Source organism: Triticum dicoccoides, chromosome 4A (assembly GCF_002162155.2).
Source record: "Triticum dicoccoides isolate Atlit2015 ecotype Zavitan chromosome 4A, WEW_v2.0, whole genome shotgun sequence".
In the NCBI taxonomy this organism is placed as follows: Eukaryota; Viridiplantae; Streptophyta; class Magnoliopsida; order Poales; family Poaceae; genus Triticum; species Triticum dicoccoides.
Genome location: NC_041386.1, coordinates 46,795,788 through 46,807,908, shown reverse-complemented (window position 1 = coordinate 46,807,908; position 12,121 = coordinate 46,795,788). Strand labels below are relative to the sequence as shown.

Here is a 12,121-nt window from a genome sequence, read left to right as displayed (position 1 = left end):
GGCGTACTCGCACACACACAGAGAGAGAAAAAACACCAAAATCCATGACACCTGGACAAATAGCCCTTGTGCTGCTGACCTAAGGAGCCGCGTGTCTTCTGGCTCCTTGCTGGATTTCAGAAGGCCATGTACAGCGGTACAGAAGGCAGCGCTCGACAGAGACACCACCCATACCACCTTCTGTTGGAAGTTCACACTTCACGCACATGCGGGTACTAATCGTCATCTTCGCCATACAAAATTCAGTTCCTAGGCTTAATGCGAAGCTGAGATTTCGAAGGTCTGGGCATCAGCAGAGTGGCGTCCGTGGTTAGAAAATTGGACTCTGACAGCAGACCGGCTCCTAGCAAGCCAATAGCCCAGCACCTATATATGCCCTCTAAGCATCCAAAAACTGTTTACCCACCTGTGTGCTAGAAACCAATTGGAGTGGCAGTTATGGGACAAGCTAGTGCTGCTATGACGGCTTCACTCCTTCAGGGAAAATTACCTGGTATCCTGGAGGTTTGCCTCCCTAATTGATGAGCTAATTTCAACTGGCGGTAAGCGCTCTTGTTCCTGTTAATGCTTGTAGTGTGGGATGTTTCGAGCAGAGAAGCAGGCGTATGATTCAAGCAAAAGAAGCTTCCATCAATGTGGTTTCCAAGAATTAAAAATAAAAAACCGAGGCAAACGCCCGGCTGTTGGCCAGGGCACGACACCTGCCAACACAATTGGGGCCTCTGTGTGGCTGGGTGAAACAACTAGTGCTTACCTTGTTAACCTCACCATTTTGGTTTCATCTGCTTTCAAGCTACAGGTGCTTACCTGTAGTTTGTAACATCGTATTTTCTCATCATCTATCAATGAAGCTGTCAGATAGCCTTTTGATTTTAAAAAATGTTAACTGAGAATTACATCGTCGCAGGCTTGCAGCAGTAACATCGGTACACATCAAGGTGTCGAAAGCATGACAGTTATTCGTAAACACTTCTAGGCATACCTTTAACAGTACTCTAGAGCTCCTAGAATGCTTAATTTTGGTGTGGCAAGTATGATAATCTTCCTAAGGTTGCATTTCCTTCATCATAATGACGAAACCAGCGATTAAAGGTGCAAAGTTTATCGTGTCATCAGCTAAAAAGATATTTCAGACAAAAGAAAAGCAACACAGTTCCAAGTTTTAGTGCATCACCACATAGGATGGCATGCTTTTAACTTTTATATCGGCAAAATTGCGCTTTCCTTCCACCTAGGATAGGAATCCTCCGTAGATACTCAACCAGTTAATGAGTTAATCAAACGGCGATGTACCATCACCCAGAAAAGGATCGTCGCCCGTACCGTCAACGTATAATCATCCGAAACTCAGGGGCGCTGGTACGATGGACGCCCCCAAAATGTCTATTTACAGGAAAGGGGAGGGGGGCTGTGGGCGATAACAACCTTCAGTTTGGCGTCCCGGAGGGCGACGATCCCGGTGGAGCGCCAGCGCGTGACGCGGCTGGCCGGCGAGTCCGAGCTCCGGCTGCTACAGCAGCCCATCTCCGCCGCCGCCGGCCGCCCGCGCGAGGGCGAAACTCGCAGATGCTTTCCCCTCCGATTCTGGAAGAGATTTTGTTTCAGGGGGGAGGGGCGGGCGACGACTTCGGCGTGGAGGCAGTTGGGGGCGGCCGGCGGGATCTGCCTTGACCTCGTCCACTCGCTGTCAGCTGGGGCCACCGCTGGGTGCCTCTCCCCGCTGGGCTGCGGGGCCCCGTACTGCTTACCTGGCATCTCGATCTTGTCAAAGGGTTATCTACGAGACTGACAGTGGCAGCCAAGTGGCAACGGACCAATTTTTTTTTCTGAACAGAAAAGTTGCCTTATTTGTAAATTTACCCATTCTGCTTTTCGAGTTGTTTTGTACTCCCTCAGTAAAGCAGTGAAACGCTTTAATATTTCTTTACAGATAGAGTACTGATTATCTTTTTATCTTCACTGACTCCAATACTTTTGTCAGAAATGTCTCTAAATGCTTTTCAAACAGTAACCAGCTAGTTTTGCTTAAGAAAATACTCATTGTGATGTTGTGATTAAAGATAGGATTACCGACGGTAAGAGAAAATGTCATGCTCACTTTAGTTGTCAATTTATCTTTGAACACTTGCCCACTGTACGAGGAAACTATCTGATACGAAAATCGTAAAGCGCGTGTGCAACCCTGCTAGGTTGCACGTAGCACACAACATCTTATCTTATTCGTGTATTGTATGCGTTGACCTCGTAACGTATTCTTGATTTTTCTTTATGCTCCCTCCGGACCTTTTTAGTCTGCATATAAGTTTTGTCTGAAGTCAAAGCATCTCTACTTTGACCAAACCTATAGAAAAAAGTATCAAGAATTACAATGTCAAATCAATATTCTTAGAATCATTACGAAATGTAGTTTCATGGAATATATATTTGGCATGGTAAATGTTGATATTTTTAAATATATATTTGATCAAACTTTGCAAAGTTTGACTTGACCCAAACCTAATACGCAAAGTAAGACTGACCGGAGGGAGTACCTTTTCCAATTCAATGACATACTTAATCCTAGTTTTTACTGAGAGATAATGAAATGAGGGTATGTCATTCTGCTGATATGTCGTGCTCTCAATTGCGCCGCCGCTCATTTCCAGTACATTCAATGGCCGCACAAACTAGAAAATTTACATGGTATCGTTTCATTTATACAGTATATAACTAATAATTTCTCCATGATGTAAGTGGTAGTTTGGTGCAAATGAATTATATGATATACGTATGAAATTGCACTGATGTGACCCTTTGGCCTAATCTCAAATTGTTTGATATTGTTCAATCACTTCCTAAATCTCAATATGCGAGATGAACATGTCTCACCCATTTACTGGTTGCCTTTCTCCTTCCAACATCTTAGTTTCATCGGTAAGAAATATAAAGATTTTATTATAATTTAGTATGCACATTTTGAGAGTATTAATGCTACGTTTGTCAGTAGAATTAAAGTGCAAGTACACGATATTAAGAGTTTTATCTAGCCCGTCAGCCATATGTGTTGCTTGTCAATTTGAAGGGAGATAATAGAAGTAAGAGCATATCATTTAGATAAGTTCAGTGATAATGTCTCTATTGTTTGCTTATGTTTATATCTTATATGAATAGCATGGGTTAGTCAGGACATTCGTGGGTTGGGAGTCTGTTATCCAATTAATGGTTATGTCTTATATGAACTCGAGCCATTCATTACTTGACTTTTCTGGTTCATTTTCAATATGTAACATTGTACTTTTACGGGTAAGTGATTTACTGCTACTTCTTGAGGTTGCGTTGGTTTTTTTCCTTGAAGAGGAAATGGTGATGCAGCAAAGTAGAGATAAGTATTTCCCTCAGGTGAGAATCAAGGTATCAATCTAGCAGGAGGAACACACAAGTCACCAATGATTGCACCTACACAAACAAACAAATACTTTCACCCAATGCGATAAAAGGGGTTGTCAATCCCTTCACAGTGACTTGTAAGGATGAGATCTGATAGATATAGGTATAAAAGATAAATAAAATGCAAAATAAATTAAAGGTAAATAAATTACAACAATGTATTTTTGGGTTTTTGATTTTATAGATTTGAAAATAATATGATATAAGATAGACCCGGGGTCATAGTTTTCACTAGACTCTTCTCTCTTGAAAAAATGCATATGGTGGATAAACAAATTATTGTTGAGCAATTGATAGAAAAACACAAAGTTATGACGATATCTAAGGCAGTGATCATGAATATAGGCATCACGTCTATGACAAGTAGATCGACTCCTATCTGCATTACTACTATTACTCCACACATCGACCGCTATCCAGCATGCATCTAATATATTAAGTTAATAAGAACGGAGTAACGCCTTAAGCAAGATGACATGATGTAGATGGATAGATCCAATAAATATGAAAAAAAAACACCTTTTATCCTTAATAGCAACAATACAAATACGTGTCATGTCCCTTCTGTCACTAGGAATAAGCACCGCAAGATTGAACCCATTACAAAGCACCTCTCTCATGGCAAGAAAAAATCAATCTAGTTGGCCAAACTAAAACAATAGATTGGAGAGAAATACAAAGCTATCTTAATCATGCATAAAAGAGTTCACAAAAGACTCAAATAATATGTATAGATAATCTGATCATAAATTCACAATTCATTGGATCTCAACAAACGCATCGCAAAAGAAGATTACATCGAATAGATCTCCAAAAACATCGATGAGAACATTGTATTGAAGATCAAAGAGAGAGAGAGAGAGAGAGAGAGAAGAAGTCATCTAGCTACTAACTATGGACCCGTAGGTCTGTGGTAAACTACTCACAAATCATTGGAAGGGCATCAAGATTGATGTAGAGGCCCTCCGTGATTGAAGCCCCCTTCGGCGGAGTACCGGAACAAGTCTCCAAATGGGATCTCACGAGGACAGAAACTTGCGGCGATGGAAATGTATTTTTTGTGTGCCCTCTAGTATACGAGGAATATTTGGATATTTATAGAGCAAATATTAGGGTTAGAGGAACATTAGGGGACCCACAAGCCTGGGGGCGCCCCCCTAGGGTGCGCCTGCAGAGCTTGTCGCCAATTGGTAGCCCCTCTGACCTCCTCCCAAAGGTTCCTGGGTGTCTTCTGGTTCAAGAAAAATCCTCAAAAAGTTTCGTTCCGTTTGGACTTTGTTTGGTATTGATTTTCTGTAAAAGACAAAAACAAGGAAAAAGCAGCAACTCGCACTTGGCACTAGGTTAATAGACTAGTCCCCAAAAATGATATAAAATAGCATAATAATGCATATAGAACATTCAAGATGCATAATATAATAACATGCAACAATCAAAAATTATAAATGCGTTGGAGACGTATCATTTACCTATTGTATTCTAACGTATAAGGTTCCTGGGAGGTTCGCTCTCACCGTGATCCCCGATTTTGTGCTTCTCAGCCGTCAGATGTGGTCAGCTAAACCGTTCAGCAGTTGGATTTTCACCAGTCGGTCATCATGTTTTCACTATGTTGTATCTTTTGCATGCCCAATGACTGATGGGTTCGCTCCATATAGCTATTGGTTCGGTGAGATTTTCTTGGGTTTCAGACAATCGGCTCCTCCCGCGTCGCGTGTGCGATGTGTGCGACATGTGGCTGGACGTGGGCGTCAAACCTAGGCCCCAGTCCACGGCCTCCATATCACTCTCTCCTCCTCCCTTCTCACTCTCGTATTAAATAAATTATAGATTATGGCACATGATGTCATGGATATACTATACCAACATCCTATGAGACATTTATATGATTTCATGTTGTACATATTCACATGGAAAATGCTCCTTCTCATTACCCCCCCCCCCCCCAAATCAAAAGGCTTTGGGGGACATCGGCCCCATGCCCTTCACAAAGCTCCGTCACTGATAACCCACAAGTATAGGGGATCGCAACAGCTTTCGAGGGTAGAGTATTCAACCCAAATTTATTGATTCGACACAAGGGGAGCCAAAGAATATTCTCAATCATTAGCAGCTGAGTTGTCAATTCAACCACACCTGGAAACTTAGTATCTGCAACAGAGTGTCTAGTAGCAAAGTAATACGATAGTGGTGATAACGATAACAAAAGAGTAATGAAAGCAAAGTAATATTTTTGGTATTATGTAGTGATTGTAACAATAGCAACGGGAAAGTAAATAAGCGTAAACCAGTATATGGAAAGCTCGTAGGCATCGGATCAGTGATGGATAATTATGCCGGGTGTGGTTCATCATGTAACATTCATAACATAGGGTGACAAAGAACTAGCTCCAATTCATCAATGTAATGTAGGCATGTATTCCGAATATAGTCATACGTGATTATAGAAAAGAACTTGCATGACATCTTTTGTCCTACCCTCCCGTGGCAGCAGGGTCCTAATGGAAACTAAGGGATATTAAGGCCTCCTTTTAATAGAGAACTGGAACAAAGCATTAGCACATAGTGAATACATGAACTCCTCAAACTACGGTCATCACCGGTAAGTATCCTGATTATTGCCACTTCGGGGTTAACGGATCATAACACATAATAGGTGACTATAGAGTTGCAAGATAGGATCAAGAACTCTCATATATTGATGAAAACATAATAGGTTCAGATCTGAAAGCATGGCACTCGGGCCCTAGTGACAAGCATTAAGCATAGCAAAGTCATAGCAACATCAATCTCAAAACATAGTGGATACTAGGGATCAAACCCTAACAAAACTAACTCGATTACATGGTAAATCTCATCCAACCCATCACCGTCCAGCAAGCCTACGATGGAATTACTCACACACGGCGGTGAGCATCATGAAATTGGTGATGCAAGATGGTTGATGATGATGACGGTGACGGATTCCCCTCTCCGGAGCCCCGAACGGACTCCAGATCAGCCCTCCCGAGAGGTTTTAGGGCTTGGCGGCGGCTCCGTATCGTAAAACGCGATGAAATCTTCTCTCTTATTTTTTTTCTCCCCGAAAGCAGATATATAGAGTTGGAGTTGGAGTCGGGAGGTCTCCAGGGGGCCCACGAGGTAGGGGGCGCGCCCTAGCCCCCCACCCTCGTGGACAGGGTGTGGGCCCCCTGGTCTTCATCTTTGGCGAGGATTTTTTCTTATTTATTGTAAGATATTCCGTGGAGTTTCAGGTCATTCTGAGAACTTTTGTTTTGTGCACATAAAACAACATCATGGCAATTCTGTTGAAAACAGCGTCAGTCCGGGTTAGTTCCATTAAAATCATACAAGTTAGAGTCCAAAACAAGGGCAAAAGTATTTGGAAAAGTAGATACGACGGAGACGTATCAACTCCCCCAAGCTTAAACCCTTGCTTGTCCTCAAGCAATTCAGTTGACAAACTGAAAGAAATAAAGAAAAACTTTACAAACTCTGTTTGCTCTTATTGTTATAAATATGTCAAGCTAGCATTCAAGTTTTCAGCAAAGATTATAACTAACCACATTTGCAATAATTCTTAGGTCTCATGATTACCCATATCAATAGAATAATCAACTAGCAAGCCATAATAATAAATCTCGGATGACAACACTTTCTCAAAACAATCATAATATGATATAACAAGATGGTATCTCGCTAGCCCTTTCTGAGACCGCAAAACATAAATGCAGAGCACCTTTAGAGATCAAGGACTGACTAGACATTGTAATTCATGGTAAAAGAGATCCAATCATAGTCACACCCAATATAAATTAGCAGTGATGAATGCAAATGACAGATGCGCTCTCCAGCTAGTGCTTTTAATAAGAGGGTGATGACTCAACATAAAAGTAAATAGATATGCCCTTCGCAGAGGGAAGCAGGGATTTGTAGAGATGCCAGAGCTCGGTTTTGAAATAGAGGTGAATAATATTTTGAGTGGTATACTTTCATTGTCAACATAACAACCAAGAGCTGGCGATATCTTCCATGCTACACACATTATAGGCGGTTCCCAAACAGAATGGTAAAATTTATACTCCTTCTCCACCAACAAACATCAATCCATGCCTTGCTCGAAACAACGAGTGCCTCCAACTAACAACAGTCCCAGGGGGAGTTTTGTTTTGCAATTATTTTGATTTATTTTGCATAAAGCATGGGACTGGGCATCCCGGTGACCAGCCATTTTCTCGTGAGTGAGGAGCGGAGTCCACTCCTCTTGAGAATAACCCGCCTAGCATGGAAGATACAGACAGCCCTAGTTGATACATGAGCTATTCGAGCATACAAAACAGGATGATTATTTGAAGGTTTAGAGTTTGGCACATACAAATTTACTTGGAACGGCAGGTAGATACCGCATATATCACTACAAAAAAAAAGACACATCCGTGACATTTTGGGCCGAACGGGTTTTTTCTTCTGTCATATATATGACACTTCTATGACGATAATTGTGACAAAACCCGGTATCATCATAGATGTGGTGGCCTCCTACTTCTATGACAAAAAATCATGACAGAAAATGGGCTTTTTGTCCTGGGCGGGCCGGAGACGCAGCTGCATGACATTATTTGGGCCGTCCATGACGGAAAAAACCGTGGTAGAAGCGAGGGGGAGGAAAATTTTGGGGAGTTCCCGGTTACGGTGGGAGGTCGGGGGCCGAGCAATGCGCGTTTCTCTCGTACACGTACGCGCGTGTGTGCGAGGCGTTGGCTCTAACTAAACCCGAGCGAGGCATTGGGCTCTAACTGAACCCGAGCAATTACACTGCAGGCTACGTGTTACTGAACCCGAGTGATCAATCGATGGCTGTTAACTGAACCCGATCGAGCGATTCCTTCGCTACTGCTGCTAACTGAAGCCGATCGATGGGATGAACAGTGAGCGTTGCGCGGGGAGGGGAGGGTGGATGAACAATAAGCGGTGGCGTTGTCTCTGGATGAACAGGACCCTGTGGTGTGGTGGAGGGCCGGATGAACAGTAGACGATGGAGGGGTGCCCGTGGAGGGGTGGATGAATAGGACCCCGTGGTGTGGAGGGCTGGATGAACAGTAGACGGTGGAGGGGTGGTTGAACAGGACCCCGTGGTGTGGAGGGCTGGATGAAAAGTAGACGGTGGAGGGGTGGTTGAACAGGTCCCCGTGGTGTGGATGGCTGGATGAACAGTAGACGGTGGAGGAGTGGTTGAACAGTAGCCGATGGAGTAGCGCGCTGTGGAGGCTGGATGAACAGGAGCCCGTGGAGGCTGGAGGAGGTCGACGGTGGAGATGAACAGTATCCCGTGGAGTCCCGTTTTGCGGTACGCCACACCCCTCCTGATGAACAGGACCCCCGTTTCGACCGTAGCGCTCCAACACAAGTTTGTTTCCTCCGTTTTGCGGTACGCCACACCCCTCCCGATCAACAGGACCCCAGTTTCGGCAGTAGGAGATCCGTTTCCTTTTTGCGGTACGCCACACCCCTCCCGAAGAACAGGATCCTGTTTCGAACATGGCCGGTCGAACACAAGGCCGTTTCCTCCGTTCTACGGTACGCCAGGCCTCGTTTCCATCGCCTGTTCCGTCCAAGCCCTCCCGATGAACACGACGCATTCCGTTGCCTCCCCGTGAACACGACGCATTCCGTTGCCTCCCGATGAACACGACGCATTCCGTTGCCTCCCCATGAACACGACGACGACGTTGTTTCTCCGTTCCGACCCAGCCATGTACACGAGCCCTCGCCGTACGTATGCGCGAGTAGGCGTTCGAGACCCCGCCCGTATGTACACATATGTGGCCGTATTTTCTTTCTTGCACCCTGACTCTTGTACGTACGTGTACATGCTACGTGTGCGCCTTTATTACGACACGTGCGCGCCTCTACATCGACCAGTATATATGTACGTACACGTTCGCGACCAGAATGACAACGCTACATACGCTTTGACCAGGTGGGTCCCGACTGTCAGGCACTTCCTTGCGTGCGAAGATGTAGCTGGTGGGTCCCAGCAGTCAGGGGGGCGAATCGTTTTGTTTTTTTTGCCCGGACGCACTTCCTTGCATGCGAAGGTGTAGCTAGTGGGTCCCAGCAGTCAGGGGGAAACGTTTTTTTCGCGAAATATGGTGGCCCGTCCGGTGGGTCCCCGCTGTCAGGTGGAGGAATAATTATTTTGCACGTAATAAGGAGGCACTTCCTTGCTGCGGCCGTGGACCCAGCTGTCAGCCTCTCCACGTACAGTCCACGTCCGATGGAAGTCGTTCCTTGACCATGTTGACCACGCCGCGCCGAGAGCACCAGGACGGTGGACGACAGCGAGGCCTAGGAAGGGGACGACGGGGAGGCGGGGAAGACGCGGTAGTGGAAACCCGCACAGAGAGGAGTACGAGGGTTCACTGGTCCGGCTGTGGTGTGAGGCTGTCATCACCGCAGGGCCTGGCCAGTGGTGGGAATAGTAGGGGCGATGAGGCCTCTGTGACAGTACAGCCGGCCATGGGAGGCAGGAGCATGCGGCACGACTGGCGCTGCTTTGGGTGGCTGGAGCAAGAAGACCAGAGGTTGAAAAAGCACTACAACCATTGGATGGACATCGTACGGTCACTGGAGCTAGAATCGTTCATATTGACTAAAGTTGACAAAGGCCCCCGTCCCAGTCAACTTAGTAGGCCCACAAGTCAGCCTCCCACCATGGTGGGTCCCAGCTAGCAAGGGGTATTCATTTTTTTGTGCGTAATAAGGAGGCACTTCCGGTGGGTCCGAGCTGACAGCGGGGGGAACGTTTTTTTCGCGAAATACGCTGGCCCGTCCGGTGGGTCCGAGCAGTCAGGGGGGAAACGTTTTTCACGAAATAAGGTGGCCCGTCCGGTGTGTCCCTGCTGTAAGGTGGAGGAATAATTATTTTGCGCGTAATAAGGAGGCACTTCCTTGCGGCCGCCTGAACCCAGCTGTCAGCCTCTCCATGTACAGTACTCTTCTGATGGAAGTCGGTCGTTGATCACGTTGACCACGCCGCGCCGAGAGCACCAGGGCGGTGGTCTGGACGACGGCGAGGCCTAGGAAGGGGACGACGCGGAGCCGGGGAAGACACAGCAGTGGAAGCCCCGCGCGGAGAGGAGTACGAGGGTTCACTGGTTTGGCTGCGATGTGAGGCTGCCGTCGCCGCAGAATAATAGGAGTGTGGGTGAGTGGAGGGATGGCCTGGCCAGCGGTGGGAGTAGTATGGGGGCGGTGAGGCCTCCGCGGCAGCACAACCAGCCACGGGAGGCAGGAGCAGGCGGCACGACCGGCGCTGCTTTGGGCGGCTGGACCAAGAAGACCAGAGGTTGAAGAAGCACTACGGCCGTTGGATGGACATCGTACGGTCACTGAAACTAGAAACGTTTATTATTGACTAAGTTGACAAAGCCCTTGGCACGCTCCAACTTAGTAGGCACACAGGTCAGCCTCTGAAATGGTGCGCCCCAGATGTCAGGAGGAGGAGTCATTTTTTGGGCGACCGAAGCTGAGAATATCTGAGATTGAAGAAGAAGCACGACATTCGTTGGATTGACATCCAACGGCCACTGCTGCTAGAACCGTGTCTTGACTATAATAAGTTGGCAAAACCTTGCATACACGTCAACTTATTTTTTTAGGGGACGCGTCACTTAGTAGGCCCACAAGTGTGTGGCAGAGAACTTATAGCCCATTTGCGTTTTGTAAGAATGTACAACCCATTTTGGAATTCTAATGGAATTTACAACAGCCCATTTACAGTTTGTTAAAAGTACAACCCATTTTCTAACTAGGACAATGATTAATAATTTCAAACAACTGTTGAAGACAGAATTCAATAAAATTTCCCACATTTTGATGGGCTCCGAAATATTTTTATCCTGAAATTTCTAATCAGATTAAATATAAATTTGTATTACATAAAAATCCAACGAAACATTGCGCGCGCAACAATGAAAATTTAAGATTTTCAAAATCCATAAATAATATTTTATAAACTAATTTCGTGTTTGGTGCATTTTTTATAGTTACTTCCTAGTTTTTATAATTACATCTCATTTATTATTTTTTAAAGCTCATTTTTCTGTTAAGCCTAATGCATCCCTCCTAGGAAATATTTGCAGCCCAGCGGGGCGGAGAATAATAAGTTGACCTTGCCTGGGTATTCCTCAAAAAGACGTATAGCTGGGCTAGCCATTTTCATCTTGAAAAAATTAGTATCTGGGCTGGATATCTGGCCTGGGCTAGACGGACCACAGCCCACCCAGTTAATACCCTGCTCTCCTCTGAACAACAACGAAATCATCGCCAAGAAAAACTCTGCAGTGCTCACGCCTCAAAAACACAAATACTGCTCGAGCTGCTTGGTCCCAGCTGTCGGCTGCACCTTGTGCAATTCTCTCGTTTATATTAACTACATAGGTTGACAATGGTGTGGGACCGTGATGTCAGGAAACCAGGAGAAAGCAGAAAAATATAGTTGTACATAATAAGGAGGCACTTGCGTACGTACGGCTATGGCCCTAGTGGGTCCCTAGTGTCATCCAGTCAAAATAAAGTCATCTCCTGAATCCTCATATTCGTTGACGATGTTAATAATGCTCGGCGCCACGGCGAGCACAGCAACTCGAAGGACAACGGAGAGGGCCTCGCAGGCCCTACGGATGGTCTGATA

General features: G+C 45.6%; 1 protein-coding gene across 1 annotated transcript in view; it reads right to left on the bottom strand.

Moving 5' to 3' along the window:
• Positions 1 to 1,788, bottom strand: part of LOC119284901 (plant intracellular Ras-group-related LRR protein 7-like) — a 5,350-nt gene extending 3,562 nt beyond the window's left edge. The window contains exon 1 of the mRNA XM_037564080.1: positions 1,426 to 1,788. Within this exon, the coding sequence (XP_037419977.1) occupies positions 1,426 to 1,755 (330 nt within the window). The 5' untranslated portion in view covers positions 1,756 to 1,788. The remainder of the gene's footprint in view (positions 1 to 1,425) is intronic.
• Between the last annotated feature and the right edge of the window lie 10,333 nt (positions 1,789 to 12,121).